This window comes from Colias croceus, chromosome 4, assembly GCF_905220415.1.
Source record: "Colias croceus chromosome 4, ilColCroc2.1".
Lineage (NCBI taxonomy): Eukaryota > Metazoa > Arthropoda > Insecta > Lepidoptera > Pieridae > Colias > Colias croceus.
The window spans coordinates 9904845-9922750 of record NC_059540.1 but is presented as its reverse complement, the minus strand read 5'-3'; the positions used below and the strand labels follow the sequence as shown (position 1 = coordinate 9922750).

General features: G+C 34.1%; 3 protein-coding genes across 10 annotated transcripts; 2 read left to right on the top strand and 1 right to left on the bottom strand.

Moving 5' to 3' along the window:
* Positions 1-50: 50 nt before the first annotated feature.
* On the top strand, positions 51-10945 carry LOC123691203 (28S ribosomal protein S22, mitochondrial). Its single transcript, XM_045635496.1, has 7 exons — positions 51-248; positions 337-563; positions 1561-1685; positions 2065-2122; positions 9749-9957; positions 10213-10393; positions 10681-10945. Exons 1-7 carry the CDS (start codon positions 134-136, stop codon positions 10894-10896), a joined length of 1131 nt encoding a protein of 376 aa, XP_045491452.1. The 5' UTR covers positions 51-133; the 3' UTR covers positions 10897-10945.
* A 740-nt stretch (positions 10946-11685) lies between these two features.
* LOC123691202 (MORN repeat-containing protein 3-like) lies at positions 11686-13410 on the top strand. Its single transcript, XM_045635495.1, has 5 exons — positions 11686-11852; positions 12046-12109; positions 12212-12459; positions 12545-12732; positions 12927-13410. Exons 1-5 carry the CDS (start codon positions 11708-11710, stop codon positions 13032-13034), a joined length of 753 nt encoding a protein of 250 aa, XP_045491451.1. The 5' UTR covers positions 11686-11707; the 3' UTR covers positions 13035-13410.
* LOC123691201 (calcium release-activated calcium channel protein 1) lies at positions 13016-17369 on the bottom strand. Of its 8 annotated transcripts, none has more exons than XM_045635488.1 (4): positions 17033-17369; positions 16698-16772; positions 15461-15613; positions 13016-15149 (listed from the first exon to the last, which is right to left on the bottom strand). In XM_045635488.1, the coding sequence occupies exons 3-4, from the start codon at positions 15596-15598 to the stop codon at positions 14625-14627; spliced, it is 663 nt and encodes a 220-aa protein (XP_045491444.1). In that variant the 5' UTR covers positions 15599-15613; positions 16698-16772; positions 17033-17369; the 3' UTR covers positions 13016-14624. The 8 variants fall into 8 exon arrangements, with proteins under 8 accessions (XP_045491444.1, XP_045491446.1, XP_045491447.1 ...); XM_045635490.1 differs by having other exon boundaries at positions 15461-15610; XM_045635491.1 differs by having other exon boundaries at positions 16698-16728.
* Between the last annotated feature and the right edge of the window lie 537 nt (positions 17370-17906).

The following is a 17906-nucleotide window of genomic DNA, read 5'->3' as shown; positions in this document are numbered from 1 at the left end:
TTTTCTATTCTGTACACACATATATGTTGATAATATGTCCATTGTCCAAAACATATGTCATTTACTGCCTACTGTCAAGCAAATTCGTCGTTCAAGTTTCGTATAGGTTATGTTTTCAGATTAAATAATAATCATGTCTTTATTAAAACTCGTAAGATCTAATACAAAACATGTATTTGTTAAATATAATGACACTCAAGCTTGTATAGTTTCATGTAGAAAATTAAGTATTGTGCCATCCGTTTATGGTGAGTTATTGAAAGGAAGTATTGTTTTTATTTTTAACAATTTTTTTCATCAACATTCTATTATTTAATTAAATATTAAAATTTTCAGATAAAGATAACCCAGCACCGAAGTTTTTTTCATCAGGCGTTCAAATTCTTTTAAAAAGATTAACAAGGCCTGATTTCGCTAAAGTATTCCGAAAAAGAACTAATGGCAATGTTCCTGTGCTGCGTACCCCTATATATAAATTTCTAACGGATGAGGAATTAAATGTTGAGAGACAGAATGCCAATAAAAGTGCAGATCGATTATTGCAGATGCCTCCTGTTGTTAAGGTGAAACTTTTGAAGATGTATTGTTTGTTTGCATAAAACTTTGCAACATTAAATTGTAGTGTGTATGTCGTGGCCATATCGTAGATTTGCTCATTTCATGAAATGATCGATCATTTTGTGAAATGATCGCATTTCATGAAATGGTTGAATGTCTATTGGCCACATCATGATGTGGTTTGAGCAGATCAATGATAAGAAATCGTTTCTCGATATGGCCAACTAAACGCGCGGTTTTTTCATGAAATGATTAAAATTATTTGATCATATCGTAAAATAGTTACATTAATTATTGGTAGAGGCGCTGCAAGCGCTGTGTTTATGTGATAAGATGGCGGCCGCTGGCGAAAATTTAATTATTCGCAGTTAAAAACTTCATAATTCGTTTTACAATATGAAGAAAGTCATAGCAAATAATTTACGACGAAGAGGTTTGAGTACTATGGAAAATGCAGATATCTTATATTGAAGAAAAAAATGTGTCTAAAATCCTATACATAAAATATATATTTATATATCCTATGTTATTATAATTGTTTCTTTTTTAAAAAGCTATTCGCTTCTAGCACTCGCCGGCCGCTGCCGCGGCACGCTCGCTTTGCTCGCTCGGCTCGTGCGTTGTTTATTAAAGTCTAACCTAACCTAACCTAACTGTTTTCTATTGCAAAAACCATTCGCTTCTGGCATTCGCCGGCCGCTGCCGCGGCACTAACTTAAATGACAATAAACAAGTTCTTAAAATATTTAGAATTTTTTAATGTTTTATGGACTCTCTATATTTTATACGATCTGGCCAAATGTGGATGACAATATCGTGAAACTGACGATTTAACTTTCATGAAATGCGACCATTTCGTGAAATGATCAATCATTTCATGAAATGAGCAAATCTATGATATGACCACGACATGTATATAGAATAACAAATAACATACCCCTACCACAACCCCAACAACATATATGCTGTTGTTAAGAGTGTTAATAATATTTCTTGTTATAGGTTCTCGAGCCATTTGAAGATGTTCTTGCAAAAGATCCTGCCTTAGTTGGATATGATAATAGCACATACATGTTCACAGATATCACTTTCGGTATTGATAATCAACACAGAATTATTATACAAAGGTTTGTAGGAAAATCTCTTGGTATCTTAAGTCCTTTAAAAATCATCAAAATCACTGATCTGACTTTTTCCAATATCCTGTCTTAAAAAAATTATGTAATACCATCGCATATTATTTCGGATATTATCAGAAAGGAATATCTATTTCCATCAATGTGTAACATTGACAATATTAAAAAATTCATTATTCATTCATTCATTCACTATTATTATTTAAACTTCACTTGAACAAATCTATTATAACATGACAGAAAAAAACTTATATGGATAAAAATATTTTATATAAAACTTGGTAAAGATCTAATAATTTCTTTCCACCTTATAGAATTTTAAATCTTTTTATTTGTGTGTAAAATTTTCATCAGGGACAATGCATTTCAGGAAACCAGATGGCACACTGGAAACTTGTGACCGAGACATCAAGAAGAGACTGAATCAGGTTATTATTCCTATAAATCTTCTCTATAATTCAACTCACATAATCATCCATTAAAACAACTGAATAGAATTCATAAATATTTCAGGACAATTTCACACACGGCACAATCTGATCCCATACCAAGCTTTCGCTTGTGTTATGGAAACCAGATGGCTGATAAACATACATATATACTTTTAAATAAATAATTATATAGATTATCAACACCCAAACACAAAGCAAACATCATTTTCATCACACAAATATTTGCCCTGGGTGGGAATCGAACACACAACCTCTGGCTTGGAAGGCAGGACCACTACCAACCAAGCCAACCGGACAGTGCCGGATTAGCCACGTAGCAAGAGTAGCAAATGCTACGGGCCCCGCGACTCGGGGGGCCCCGCGGTCTAATACCTGTCTGACCGTAAAAAAATATCAATTTATAATACACGTACCGTAAAAAAAATACACGTACCTACCACGAGAAACGTTGGTATCAAAATCTACAACAATAATTTAAAATTTTACCACGTTTCTACAATTGAGCGCTGGCTACACCAAAAGTTGTGTTGTACTGCTTGCACTGCGCTACACACAAGTTGGTAGCACGGCAAAACTAACAGGGGAATCCCCTGATATTGTCATCGAACGAGCTAGTCGTAACAACCCGATCAAATAAAATAGGATTCTATCGACTATCAAACCTTAGATTACAAAATAAAAGGCAGATGGAGCATGACAATCATCCATCGCCCTTGTCTAAGAAAATACGAAATCAAAAACGAATACGAACCTCCGCCAGTGCTATAGCGATTATAGTGTCATGCAATACGTCAAAAGGGGTTTGCTATTTTAGTAAAAAAAAGCTGTCTTGTGATATTAAAACGCTGTATTTGTTCCCGAAAACAAACAAAAAGATAAAACATCGTTTTACAGGTTCTCTGTAGATTATTTGGCTTATTTAATTTTGTATACAAATAATAATTTTACATATACGAAGGAATACAAAACTTCAACGTATGCTGCCAGTATTTTGAAAATGAATAGTTGAGTTTTACTTACCATTAAAACTCGTATTATGTCCAGGAGCCTTATTCGAGGCCTTTAAACAATAATGAGAGAGAGACATCTATGATTTCCGGCCGACATTACGTAGTTGTAGTTCCAATTATCTCCACAGAGGGCCTCGTTGTCGCGCTTCCGTGTTTACCAGAGTGACGTTTGTACAGCTAAGCTTTTAAATAATGGTTCTCGCAGTAATCAGCTCATTGAGTCTCATTATTTTTAACAATTTAATTTTATTAATTATTTAATCAAACTAACTACCAGGCAGATCTTAATGTAAGGCCTCGAATAAGGCTCCTGGACATAATACGAGTTTTAATGGTAAGTAAAACTCAACTATTATGTCCTTACGCCGTTATTCGAGGCCTTTAAACAATAATGAGACATTGTTTGGTTTCGCCTGGTAAACAAGACGCCAATGTGATTATTTACAAAAAATAAATTAATATAATCATTTCAATTTATTATTGTGATAAGGGCTCAAACAGAGCACATAAAGAATTATTCTGATTATTAACCGGTCTCACTTCTTTTCTATAATATTTTTTGAAGGTATTTTGTGACCTCCAATTTCCCCTTGCAAGAATTTTATCTACAGATTCATTGTCTAACCAGCTCCTAGAGGCAACAGCTGATCGAACGCTACCAGGAGCAGCTTCAACACCCGCCTCTCTCAAAGCAGATTTCACCCAACCAGCTATTACAGTTCTAGAAGCGGCTTTCGCCTTGCCACAAACGGTTACAAATAAATTATCTACGCTAGCCAAGTTACGCCTATCCATGCCCAGATCTAATAACTTTCTAATCCAAAATACGGGGTCGATATTACAGTTACTTGCGTTTGACAATAACTTCCAACCTGATTGAACATATGAATCCGAGTCAGTCTTAGATCCATGTTTGGGCCAAAAAACTATAGAATTTTCTACGGTACTATCTACATAAAAGCCTTCTGCAACACTCAAAAGTGTCAAGTCATGTATTCTACGACCTGAACACAATAATAATATAATGGCACAACGGCGTGAAATTTCCCACAAGTTACTACTATTCTGCACATTATGATTAGTTAACCATGATATCAAAATGGAAGTATCCCAAATGTTACCCGCGCGCAATTTTGGGCTAGTATTTGCTATAGCTTTTAATATCTGTTTTACTAAAATATTCGAACTTAACTTAGAATTGTCCTCCGTTTTACATAAAGTGGACACGACTGATTTATGAACTAAAATTGTCCTATATGCAAGTTTTTCGACTAAATGTAAATCAGCTAAATATTTGGCTAAATCAGATCCTGTTGGATTCTTAATGTCGACATTGTGTTTTAAACACCAATTAATCCACCGTTCCCAAGCAGGTTTATACGTTTTAAGAGTAGAGCCTCGCCATCCTGACCGCAAGAGCGATTTTTGCTGGCTTGACCATGTTTCTAATGCTTGCGTCCACCCCCACATTTCCAAATTTCGAGAACCATATTCTTTACCTTTGGTGGAGGGAGGCCCGTGGTCAGATCTATTAGTTTGGTCTCCAGGTGGCGGACGGTGAAGGGTGGAGCTATCGCTCGCGACTTCAGATCTGCTCTCCAAAATGCCCGCGGCCACCTCGGTGCTACTATTAGGTACATACCTTTCGCTCGATTGAGATGCATCAAAACTCGGGGCAGGACACTCGGAGGAGGAAATACCCACGCTAACCTGAAGGTCCACTCCCAAGCAAACGCATTGTGTTTCCATGCTTGTCGATCCCGTTGGTCTAGACTCACATATTTGGGTACCACATGAGCTCGTGTTGAAGCGAACAGATCTACATCTGGCACTCCCCATTTCGCAAACACTAGATCTGTCGTTGAAGGTAGTAAATGCCATTCCGCGGGGGACATGTTCCGCGATAGGCGATCTGCTTCCATATTGTAACTGCCTGGAATGTGGTGAGGAATCAAATGTATGTCGAAAATGTCTAACAGATGGTAAACTTCGTAAGTTAGTTTCATCAGTTCCGCCGACCGACGACCCCCTTCGTTTTTCAAGTAGGCTACAACGGCTTTGTTGTCGCACTGTAGAAGAACTGACGAATGAATCAGAGAGGGACCCACTTCCCTTAAACATTTGACAACAGTGAGCATTTCCTTTTGGTTCGAATGAAGTAAGCTTTCTGCGCCCACCCATTCTCCCTTCATATGAATACCATTTAGCTCGGCCCCCCAACCCGAATCCGCCGCGTCCGTTGTTAAGAAATGTGTGGTTGAGGGAGGATGAATTCGAGAGAACTTCTCGCAATTTACTAACCACCACTTGAGCTCCTTGACTACCTGTTGCGGCAGATGAAACGACGTTCGGTCTTGGTGTTTCAGCAGTCTGTTTGAAAGTGTTAAAAGACAACGGAAATTGAGCCGGCCCTGGGGTATTACGAGACGGGCAAAGTTTAGAAAGCCTGCAGTACTCTGAGCCTCTTTCAAAGTTATGACCTGACTCTTCAATAGATGTGAAATATTTACCTTTATTTTCCGGATTTTGTTTTGTGGTAAACTCTTCCTGTTCTGCCACGTGTCCCATACTATACCCAGGTATTCTAAAGAGGTCTGAGGTGAGAGTATAGATTTGTTGGTGTTTACCTTCCAGCCCAGCTCCTGTAGACTTTTTAGCACGAACTCCACTTGGTTGACGAGCTTGGCTCTGTCCTGGCACACAATTAAAAAATCGTCGAGGAAAACAATGATTCGAATACCTTTTTCGCGCAGAAATTCCGCTGTCCAGTTCGTCAGGGACGCAAAAACCTTGGGTGCTGTTGCGAGCCCAAATGGTAAACAGGTCATCTGTAACATCTGGCCCTTGTACATCAACCTCAGAAAGCAGCGATGACTCACGGCCACGGGCACGTGACAGTACGCTTGGGTGAGATCGATTTTTACCATGAAATCGTGCGGCTGTAGAAAATCTGGAACTCGATGTACCGAAATTAGTCGGAATTTCGTTATTTTGAGATACTGATTCAGTCTTTTTAAATTGAAAATTGGACGCATTGAACCGTCGCTTTTTGGTGTTAGAAAGAGGGTAGATAAAAAACTGGGCGTTTCGGGGGCATGCTGTAAAATATTTTCGGTTAGCATATTGTTTAATGCCAAATCCATCTCGACAGATGGAACAGTTTGATAGTGGACCTTGGTATGGCGCGGCATGACCAAGGGCGGTTTCGCTTGAAAAGGAATTTTGTAACCTGTTATTATTTTTAGCAGTGCTTCTGGAGCACCCCTCTCTTTCCAAATACTCACAAACTCCGTTAACCTGCCCCCCCGGAACGTCTGTAAATAGTCAAAATCTTTTATCACCTTTGCCTCTTGGACGCGAGGCACTAGTACTGATAGATTTGAATATCGGCATAACGTACGTTTGTCCAATTCTCCGAATTAAAATGTTGAAGAGAATTTAATAATTGCAAATGTTCAGCTGAGGTATTTGCTACGGTTGGCTCTTTTAAATTTGTGGTCAAATCGAAGTTAAAAGAAACGCTCGGCTCGACAGCCGGTTCGCTTACATGATCACAATTATCTAGATTAATTCCATCAGAACAATAACTATACCCCGGCGGGTAGTAGCCAAAACAAGAGGAGAAATTCGCAAGAAAATGCTGTATTTCACTGACCTGATTTGAAAGTAATGACAAACTTTCATTTTCCTTACGTGTTTTCTTGTTCTTACTAGGTTTGCTGCTTTTTCGTTTTCTTTTAACCGTCTTTTTAGGTGAACGTACGACCTCCTCTTCATCCGACGATAACGACGACGAAGACTCGCTGGATACCAAATTATCATTTGGCATCTTCTCACTACTTCCGTCACTCATTTTAAATACACTTTACACGATAACTTCTATTTAAATTGTAAACTGTTACTAATTTTAGTATTTAAAATTTTTATTTGAAAAACGTTATTTTTTCAAAACGTAATAGCGTAACGTATAGGTAAACCAGAATCTGATGGCAATTAGGGAAATCAAAATTTTGAGTGTGCAACCCTAGGGAAAATGGACTGAACGATCTTGATACTGCTTATTTTTTATTTTGTCCTCAATATCATTAGTCGAACATTACATAAGTGGACAATACTGTACATACGTAAATATTATGTAGGTACATACTTACATGTATACCTAATATACAATTATACTGTATATTACTTTTATACAGGTAATACATAATATTATCATTATTTACACATACCTACCTATATTTGTATATTCATTACCAGTATCAGTATGCGATGTGAAATTATCGATATAATGATAATGTAGATCAAAACTGCTTATAATTTTTTATAAAATAAAATAAAAATAAAATAAAACTATGTTTATTTTCGTAAGTATTAACAGATACAGACATTATAAAATTGACTTGGACAGCTTGGACTTGACGAATAGCCGTATTGGAAACTCCTGTAATAAGTTTTCATAAATTTATATTCTAATCAACAAACAATATTATAGTTACCTACATATAATATTTTTTAATTTAAAGTATCAAAACGGGTAAGTCCAATTTACCAATAAAATCTTCAAAATTGAAAATTGTGATGTGTTTGGCCCTTCTTCATCGAATGTTTTTCTATACACATTATAAACAACACCTCTTGCTTGTGATCGCATCAGCTTTTTCGACATTTTCGAAGATTTTTTAGACAAAATCCTAAAAATTATTCATCAACTGCAAAAAAGACAAATAATTTGACAACCAATTTGATAGTTGTCAAATAAGTTGCCACATGAAAATCTTTTATTTCTTAAATATAAATATGCCATCAGATTCTGGTAGACCTATAATAGCAAACTACAACTTTTATTCCAAAGGATAATAAACGAACGCTAACAGCGTTATCCCAAGATATACTGTCGGTACGAAAATTAAGACGCCAATGAGCTGATTACTGCGAGAACCATTATTTAAAAGCTTAGCTGTACAAACGTCACTCTGGTAAACACGGAAGCGCGACAACGAGGCCCTCTGTGGAGATAATTGGAACTACAACTACGTAATGTCGGCCGGAAATCATAGATGTCTCTCTCTCATTATTGTTTAAAGGCCTCGAATAACGGCGTAAGGACATAATTTGCCATTTTATGGGTAAAACGGTAAAATGGTTAAAAGATCTTCGAGGTAGTGCTGTTGGATTTTTCGATCGTGAATGTGATTATTTGTATAGTGCAATAAAGGTTCATGATCATTATAAGATAATTTTAATAAGCATAATACTTTTTTTTGTTACTTTTATATAGCTTAAAAACGTCAGAGTCGTTTTCGCCCGCGATTTAATTCATTTGAACTCCGTGATGGATATGACAAAATTATTATTATGCAGGAATTATATTTATTTATTATCCAGTAAAGCAGCTGACAATGTGGATGTCGTAAGGTCTCACTGAAAATCAGTGTTAAGGTATTATGCCTCAGGTATCCTGAGTGGCTTCCTTTTTTAGCGCAAGCAACCATACATAAATTTATGTTTTCTATTACCTATTACTCATAATTTACAATGCTATTGTTGTGTGTTTGTGTGTATTGGAATAAATGGTTTCTTCCTTCTTTCTTTCTAAAAATAAAATGTCCCGTGTTCTAGACTAAAAACTACCGCTATCCGCATTCATATATTTTGAAAATAAAAAATAATATAAGTAATCATTGTAATTTTGAAACATTTTTTTATGTAATTTATATAATTAAAAATTTATCGTTTATGTAACAAAATAATTTTTACAATATTATAAAAAATTATCATATACAAATATTTATATTAAAATTAAAATTAAACCCTGACAGCTAATTTATGTAGAACGTCACTAACACCACTACCATAATAATTCAGATGATTGCAATGTCACCTCATAAATCAAAATCGGTTCAGCGGTTTATACTGCAGGGCGTACCAAAAATTTGGGAAAATTTTCAATATCTGGTAACATAACACCCACACAGAAGCACCGTGTACGTACAGTGCAGCGGCGAAATGACAGCACACATAGCTTTATGGAAATGACAATAAATTATTCGGTTTAGTTCGGCAACGAAATTGCCTTGCGCATTTACTTGTCTCTCATGATCACTAACTGCAGTGGCGAACGTTCTTTTTCAACGTTAAAACGTATTAAAAACGAGTTAAGAAACACGATGGGCTAAGAACGTTTTAATCACCTTACTTTGATGAATATAGAGTATAATTATTTGCTTAAAGAAGTCGATAGTGAAAGTGTTATCTCTAAATTTGCCCATATTAAATGCAGAAAAGTTTATTTGTAATAGTTTTGTTTTATTTAATACCCTTTAACTTGAGAAATTATAGCAAACGAAGGGCCTCTTGACAGAATTTGCTACAGGCCCCGCGCTGGCTTAATCCGGCACTGCAACCGGATAAATAAAAAGACTATTTTATGTGTGACATGTAAAACTTTAAAGAAGTTCATTTAAGCATGTTTAAATGTAAAATAAATCATAGCAAATTGTGGTAAAAATTTTAACAAGATACTACAAAATAAATCATCATTCCAATAACTCATTACTGTTTATTTAAACTAAAAGATGAATTATATTTGCAGATATACTTTCCAATACCTGGCCGTAAAATACGAGAGCCAAAGGTGTTTTCGGAAAAAGATAAATTCGACAGTCTATTGGAAAGAGAGAAGTATGAATACATTTTGGACAGAGCGTGTGTGCAATATGAGCCAGATGAGAAGAAATATCAAGAGATTACCAGCATTACGTATCAGCACGTTGATATGAATAGCAAGTTTGATTTATTGAGGTAAAATCACAGTATTTGCTTTATAAATGCAAACATAAATTTATATTGATTTATTATTATTTGTTGTACTGCATTTGTATCTATGAATTTAATGATTTTAGTGATTTTATAAAAAAAAAAAAAAAATTCCAATTTGAAGTATCCAAACTACCCACTTTATTTAATTTGCACAGAACATCGAAAAAACAACATTGAAAAGACAAATGAATTGTATACAATCCATATTTTATTAATGCATAATTTTTATATTTCCAGATCAACCCGCCATTTCGGTCCACTAACCTTCTATCTCACCTGGCATCACAGTATGGACAATTTAATGCTGGAACTGGTACAAAACGCGGCGATTCGTGAGGCAGTGTTACTGATTTCGTTGCGACATGCCATACACGCTGACGTTTCTAACGGGGAGGAGAGTAATGCTCTGGTTTCTGAGGTAACTATCTGTCAATTCAATAATAATTCAAAGCCAGTAAATATGGTATTGTAGAAAGTTGAGATATAGTACGATTCAAACGTAATGGCGGCTCGGAACATCGTAAGATCCGATGCGCAAAAAACAATTTTAGGTATTATGGGGACATCAAGGGACCCGTGCGTACCCGCACTCGCATCTGCATCTAACTTCCGAACCGCCATTAAGTTTGAATCAAACTGTACTAACATTGATTTTAAAGCATTTTTTAAAATCATAATTTTATATTTGAAAGAACTTTCTTTCAGATCATACCAAAACCTGTTCAACTCACTAAGCCAGAAAGACTTACTGAAGAGGATATTAAACTAGATACCAAATGCACAGATATTGTCGATAAATATATTAAAGATTCGTCTGCTATGAAGAGTCAGCAGGCATTGGCTTTGCAAGGCTTTAGAGAGTACTACCAGCAAATGGTCGACCTAAGTAGGGGTCTAAAGAAAGCCCACGGAACAGCTTAAATTATCGTATTTGTATATAGAATTAATTAATAAATGTTTAGATTAAGAAGTGGATTTTTATTGAATAACCTATTTAAATGAAACATATAGGCTGTTTTCCAATTACAGAGCATAATGCGACTCAGTGGCGCACAATGCCGAATTATGCTGATGCTTAATTGGAACGTGAAACGCACCAGCAGGTTGCGCTAAGTTCAGTGTTGAAAAAAAAATATTCATAGAGTTAGCAATAACCTCATTAATGTGTAAATAAAGTGGTATACATAATAATTGGTTGAAAACTATTTACTTACGGTTATTTTAAGCAATTTGGATTTTGATTATTTCATTAACATTTTTTTCAATGTTTGTAGGTACCTTCATCCATACTTATATTTATTTTTTTTAACACAATTTGAATTAATTTTGATTATTTCGATAAAACTACAATGAAACGAAAGCTTTAAAATTTTTTCTAACAATTAATAATTACTAACCACAGATTACTAACGATAGTCGATAAATCGATTGCACGCATCAATTCACGCGCTTACTTTTAACTCGATTGTGCGAAGCGTTGCTATAGTTGGAACATTCAACGTTAAGCATTATGCCGCATAATGCGCTCTAGTGCTGTAATTGGAAAACACGGATAATATTATGCAAAAGACTTTTTTTATTTTTGGTAAAGATCCGTTTGGATTTAATTACATTTGATGGTATTTTAAGCCAAAAAGTTTTGATGAACTACACAACATAGGTATGTCATAGGTTCATTAAAAATAAAGACGTCAACATCGAGCTTTTTTAATCACACTGACATGTTTCGAAAATGCCATTTTATCGTAAACCGCAAAATTTTATACCTTTATTAATAGCGGCTGAGAAAAAAGCTGTTAAAAATGGACGACATCATGCAATTTTTACGTCTCGATTTGATAAGTACGTTGGCGATTGGAAGGAGGATTTAAAAGAAGGTAGGTAAGTAGATGAGTTACTGTCGAGTTTAAATTATTTGAAATGAGCTTGAGTAGTTTTTCGTAAACACTTTTTTCAGCTTTTCTCTGAAGTAAGAACCTGTCTTTCGAAAATTCGTAAGTTTGTATAATAACAACAATTTTTTTTAGTAGAATGGCTATTGCTCAATGCCGAACCTTTTTTATTTTATAGGGAAAGGTGTATACGTAACCTGTACCGGAAAATTGTATGAAGGCGACTGGTATAAGGGCTTCCGGTAAGACAGACATAATTAATATCTTTATATTAACATCTCAAGACTAAATTTATATAAATTTATATCTCAAGACTAAACAACATAAAATCTTAATATTCATAGGCATGGCTTTGGAGCTCTGAGTAATAAACTTCCAAATGGGACTTACAAACTCGAGTACAGAGGAGAGTGGGTGAGAGGTAAACCAGAGGGCGCTGGTTGGCGATATTATAAGAATGGAGATATTTATTTTGGTTTCTGGAAAAGAGGTTTTAGGCATGACTATGGCAAAATGTGGTATGCAAATGGAACATTTTACGTTGGCTATTGGAATATGAATAAGAGGGAGGGTCTCGGAATGTTTGTACAAGGTACCTATTAGGCTGTTGGGAAGTGAGAACCGAACTTTTGTAGGTATTGTTTTAAACGAACTTGAAACGAAAAGTATTTTTGTAGAGAATGGCAATCGTTACGAAGGTAATTGGGAAAATGATACAAAAAATGGTATCGGAAGATTCTATCACCTGCACACGGGTCAACTGCAAGAAGGCTGTTGGCAACATGATATTTGTGTTATGTCCAAGATATCTGATATTGAAATACGACAATTTTGCGATTACCCTACTGAATATGCTATACCTTATGTAAGTTTTTGATATTTTAATGTTATATTTAAAATTTTAAAGCTTCTGAGTACTTAGGCAGTAGAATTTTTTCTTCCGTCTTTAGTGCAGTAAATTGAATGAATTTTTCCAGGTTTTTAGAGTCTCCAAACCTCGATTTGATAGAAGATCAATGAACTTTTTTTTAAATCAATTTAATTAAACTGTAATTACAGGATTCTTTACAAGATTCGAGACGGATCCTGGAAGAAAGCCAATTTTGGTTACAACAAAGGCTGGGCGTTATAAAAAAACCACTAAAAGATTGTATTGATCAGATGTAATTTATTTCGGAACTTTTACCAGATCATTTTAATAATTGTACAAATTCTTATAGATATATTATACAATGTAAATTCTTAAATTAAACTTACGACAGAGTTTTACTGTCATTTGTCTATCACAGCATATTTCAATTATTACACTACTTAAATATTCATTTTGAACCATAATTATTATTTTAATCAGTTTGAGTTGAGTGCTTTGTACCAACTCAAAAATAAAGTTAAGTAGTAAGTTTTGACTATGAAATGTATTGCTCTTACTTCAAATTGATATCTTGCAGTAAGGTACTTTTAACGTCAGGCCTCTTTTTTACCTAGATTGGTGTTTGGGCAGTCTAATAATACGAATAAAATAAATATATTAGTTACCTACATATTTAAGGTATTATCATTTATCATTCCATAAAATAATAATTATATATAATTATTAATTACCCACTTCAACATTTACAGTATGATTCCCGAAAGATGACCACAAATGGCGCCTCACCTCGCACGGCACGTCCAAAGGGACCTAAAATATGCCTTTTGCGCCGTGGTCATCTTTCGTGAATCTTACTGTACAAAGATTTGTACTAAATTTATATTACTCGATTTTAATCGTCACAATGGTCACAGGACGTGTTCATAACTTTCATTGGAATATGTCTTTAATTTACATAATAAAGCAATCGTGCCTACAGAATATTAAAATATATTATTGTTCTATGACGTCAGGGAGGTCCTGTTTAGCATACATAATACCTAATTATTATGTATATACCTCCTAGAAATTACAAATTATAGAACCACACAAGATTAGACTTTTTAATAAATTGTTTCAGATTACATTTTTAACTTTAAGCATTTTAATTAAGTACTTATATTGATTGATATTTGTCATTACTGGCCATTTTAAATTGATTCTCAATTCACATATTACTTTGTTTACACACATAATTTAGAGAAAACTGATTTCCTCAAGTGCGCATAATGCTTTTATGTCTTACCAGATATCAGGGCGTTTTAATTACTATCGTCACATTTCTCCAAGATATCTTTAGAAGGGCTGAATTGATTTTCATTGAATAATATAAAATTCAATATTACGTAAACCATGAATTAAAATACAAAGGTATTAGTGATGCGTAGTAATATTATCCAAAAAATAATGCGGATATTGCACTTACCATTTTGCTTTTACAATTTTCTCCCTTTTTAATTTAGATTATAGTACCGGTAAATTAATCCTACATTTATTCGTTTTGAGATATTAATACTGTAATTAATTTATGTCAATGATATTTAAAATAAAATCTTATAAGTCGTAATTATTCCATACACCAATTTACACATAATTAAATAGAGATTCAGTAAAAGTCCAAAAAAAGTAGAAGTAAAAAAAAGTTAAAATGGAAATCTAGTCGTGTAAAACAGATAGAGTTAATAAAATTGGGTTTAAATCTTGTGCAGCAACATTAGCACTTAAGTACCTAAGGTTTTGCATACTGCATCTACAATAACAATATAAAAATTCAAAATTCAATACCGTATCAAAACATTGCAATGATAAAATAAAACTAACAATCCCATAAAAATAAATAACCAGGCTCAGACAACCCGAGCCTGATCTAACAGCGACATATTATTCATACGCGAGTCATGGTCGCCCAATTCAATTTGTTCTTTAAGAAATTCCAGCTCTTTTATGCCCGAAGTGACAACTTCATACTTGTGTGTCGCCAGTGACATATAGAAATGTATTGCAAACGCTAAAAATATGATCATTACGGGTATCAAGAGAATGCAAGCTGACCAGGCGGCCGGAGGACTGAGATCGTAGAACTTCACCCAGCAAAGTATTGCTATTTCTACTAGGAACAAGATGAGGCCTAGGAGGGTCGAAAACGCCCACGCTATTTCTATATACCAGTGCAACCTTTCGTGTGGAGATTCATGTACAAGTGATATGCTGTGAAGGTTCCCGATAGCTTCGATGTTTGGTAGGATGCAGGTGCTGATCATGAGGGCCAGCATGTGCACAGCCACCAGCAATGTGGTACAAACTGTGAATGCTACCAACATACCAGCTGGAACATTTGTTGGTGTGTTCAATTGTACTTCCACCATGGCAACCTGTAAGAACAAAGAAACATTTAATAATAGATACAATTTATGAACTAGGGTCAGTTTTTATAAAAGTGATGTTTGTATAGAAGTCTATCAAATCCCTTAATTCTATGACTTTTACACTCACCGCGTCGCAGTTTATTATATGTACATATAAGTTTCATAAAAGATTTTTTATTTCATTATTTATGCGAAACACAAAATCAACAAGCCAATAAGTTATTTTTTAGAATGTTATCATACCACTTCCATTTGCTAATTCTGTACACATTTATTAATTAACTTACAATGAAGCTGATTATAAAACAAAAACATACCATAGCAAATCCAGATAACAGTGCAGATGTTTTACTAGATGCCTTCAGTTTTGCTCGACTCAGCTGTAATTTCCTCCATGATAAATATGCTGGTGTGTGAAGAGCATCGTCTGACTGCATCGCTGGTTCGTTAGACATCACGCACTTGTGCTGCTAATAAGAATATATGTACTTATAATAATTTATGAGAATTTCACTATTATATTGCATTGAATAAATAATAAATACTGCATTCTTCTAAATGAAATGTTTTGCATGTTGAATCACAAAACAAACAATTCGCTTCAATATAACATGATAGATGACGAACAACATAAAATATCACTATGATATTATAGTTCTATATTACTTGTGTGATGGAAGAATATTCTAATAAATTAAAGTTGAAACCACAAAACACAAACAGACACCTTAAATAATACCACAATTATATTGTTATTAATAAACAAACAAAGGATGATGATGTATGAATAGTTGTTATGAGGAAATACACATTATTAGTATAATTTTAGAGAAATGATATCTAAAACTGAAGCTATAAGTTCTACAAATGAATGCATGAAACTAAAACTTTTATATTATTTGTGTTAAAATAAATATTTAATCCCCAAACATACTTTAATAATACAGTAATTTAACTTTAAATGTTATGTAAAAGGTATCAATAAATTTGGTAAAACTAAATAGCAAGCATTAAAAGAACCATAGATATAATATAAGAAGTAAATTAGGAATATGAGTATGTTTCACATACATTTTAATAATATAAATTTCTTACAATTTAATAAAATATACAGAAATAATAATGTTGTTTTGAAGTTCAAAATTTTTAAAATTACCCTCCATGAATATTTCACCTCATTTTTCTTTCTTTTTTAAAAGATAAAATAAAAGTTACATAATAGATTGTAAAGTCTATTTATCCGAAAGTATAACAATGAAATTTTTTATTTTCAAATAGGTAAGCGAGAAAAATGGACTTTTCATCCAAATCTCTTTTCGCCAGAAGAGTGGCTATCATCATGTGATATTATAAATATTAACATTATTAATGTTTGAAAATTCTTGTAAAAATAAAAATGATTTAGCAAAAACAGGTACTAGAAAGCAAATGCCTTTGCTAAGTAAAATGTACATATAATATAATATTATAATACAATTAAATCTTCACCATCAATAAAGCTGTTTATGAACCTGAATGACTCCCCATTGCTTTAATAGTTCTAAAAAAACTCACATTGAAAAGTGGAATTATTCTCCAATGTTCACTGCAAATCAATTTTTAACCTTTTTAAAGATACCTGTCACTTCTCTATAAAAATAAATAAAAAACATTAAATCTATATAAATTAAAATGAATAGATTCTTAAAAATTTAAATAACGAATATAACTGGAGCCACTCTTTAAATATTATGTAAAATGATTATCATGAAATACATTAATTATACTGATTAGATGTGAACAGTTGCAGTACTCTTAATTAAAACGATTAATTGTGTACATACACAACGGAAAATATGTTGGCCAACGTTAGCAAATTAGTTTGAATTTAGGATATTTTAGTATCATACCTTGGTCAAATTTGGACACCAATTGTTAGAATGACTGTATCGACTGGGAGGATGCCCGTAGTGATAATTATTGCCGACAGTACTGGCTGACCAAACCGACATACCTAAACAAGTGCACGATAGACCTTCAAGCCGACGAGGTCACTTGATATTACTACGTGTTTCCATACAAATACAATATATGACAACTTTGTACAGTTCCGATAGTTTAACAGTTTCTTAACATAATTAGAACGGCAATCAAATTTGCAATATCACTACAGTTTGGAAAAGCTCAAAAATATCTACAATCTAAATAAACACTTTTAGTTTTGACCATTACCTACTGCCATTACAAACGATTCATCACCAAGCTTTATGTCAAAGTCAAACTTTTAGGAGTCGTGACATTTGACAGTTGACATTTTTTGGTTTGCCTTTTAGTTATCGGCAGTGAAACGAACGCTTGTCACTGAGCTCAGACTACAATATTATAAAATCTTAAAATCTATATTGTAAAAATGAATCGCAAAATGTGTTGGTAAGCGCATAACTCGAGAACGGCTGAAGCGATTTCATTAATTCTTTTCATATGATATTCCTGCAAGTCTCGGACTTGCTCTGTGGTCTCGGGTGGTTCTTATGGAGAGAAAACGTAAACATGTACCGCGGGCGAAGCCGGGGCGGACAGCTAGTTAATAATAAAAAAGACGTGTGGCACTCGGGGACTGCTGCGGTCATCGACCACACAACCACTAGACGCCTAATGTTAGCTTGTATGCATTAAGTTCAATCTGTCAACAACTTGAGGTATGGTGAAGCGGGGCGCTGCATTCTCATTGGCTAATTCAAGGTCAACAAATGTCCTAGAGATGAGACATAGTAAATTTGTATA

What these genes read in the sequence shown, in the direction of transcription:
- LOC123691203 (XM_045635496.1), top strand. Translation starts at nt 134, where the DNA reads ATGTCTTTATTAAAACTCGTAAGATCTAATACAAAACATGTATTTGTT. An exon ending in TCAAGAAGAGACTGAATCAG is followed by an intron (nt 2,123 to 9,748) that starts GTTATTATTCCT and finishes TTATATTTGCAG; the next exon opens with ATATACTTTCCAATACCTGG. An exon ending in GTAATGCTCTGGTTTCTGAG is followed by an intron (nt 10,394 to 10,680) that starts GTAACTATCTGT and finishes ACTTTCTTTCAG; the next exon opens with ATCATACCAAAACCTGTTCA.
- LOC123691202 (XM_045635495.1), top strand. Translation starts at nt 11,708, where the DNA reads ATGCCATTTTATCGTAAACCGCAAAATTTTATACCTTTATTAATAGCG. An exon ending in GACTGGTATAAGGGCTTCCG is followed by an intron (nt 12,110 to 12,211) that starts GTAAGACAGACA and finishes TAATATTCATAG; the next exon opens with GCATGGCTTTGGAGCTCTGA. An exon ending in TCTCGGAATGTTTGTACAAG is followed by an intron (nt 12,460 to 12,544) that starts GTACCTATTAGG and finishes GTATTTTTGTAG; the next exon opens with AGAATGGCAATCGTTACGAA.
- LOC123691201 (XM_045635486.1), bottom strand. Translation starts at nt 17,134, where the DNA reads ATGTCGGTTTGGTCAGCCAGTACTGTCGGCAATAATTATCACTACGGG. An exon ending in GGTGTCCAAATTTGACCAAG is followed by an intron (nt 15,614 to 17,032) that starts GTATGATACTAA and finishes TATTCTTATTAG; the next exon opens with CAGCACAAGTGCGTGATGTC. An exon ending in TGTTATCTGGATTTGCTATG is followed by an intron (nt 15,150 to 15,460) that starts GTATGTTTTTGT and finishes TTGTTCTTACAG; the next exon opens with GTTGCCATGGTGGAAGTACA.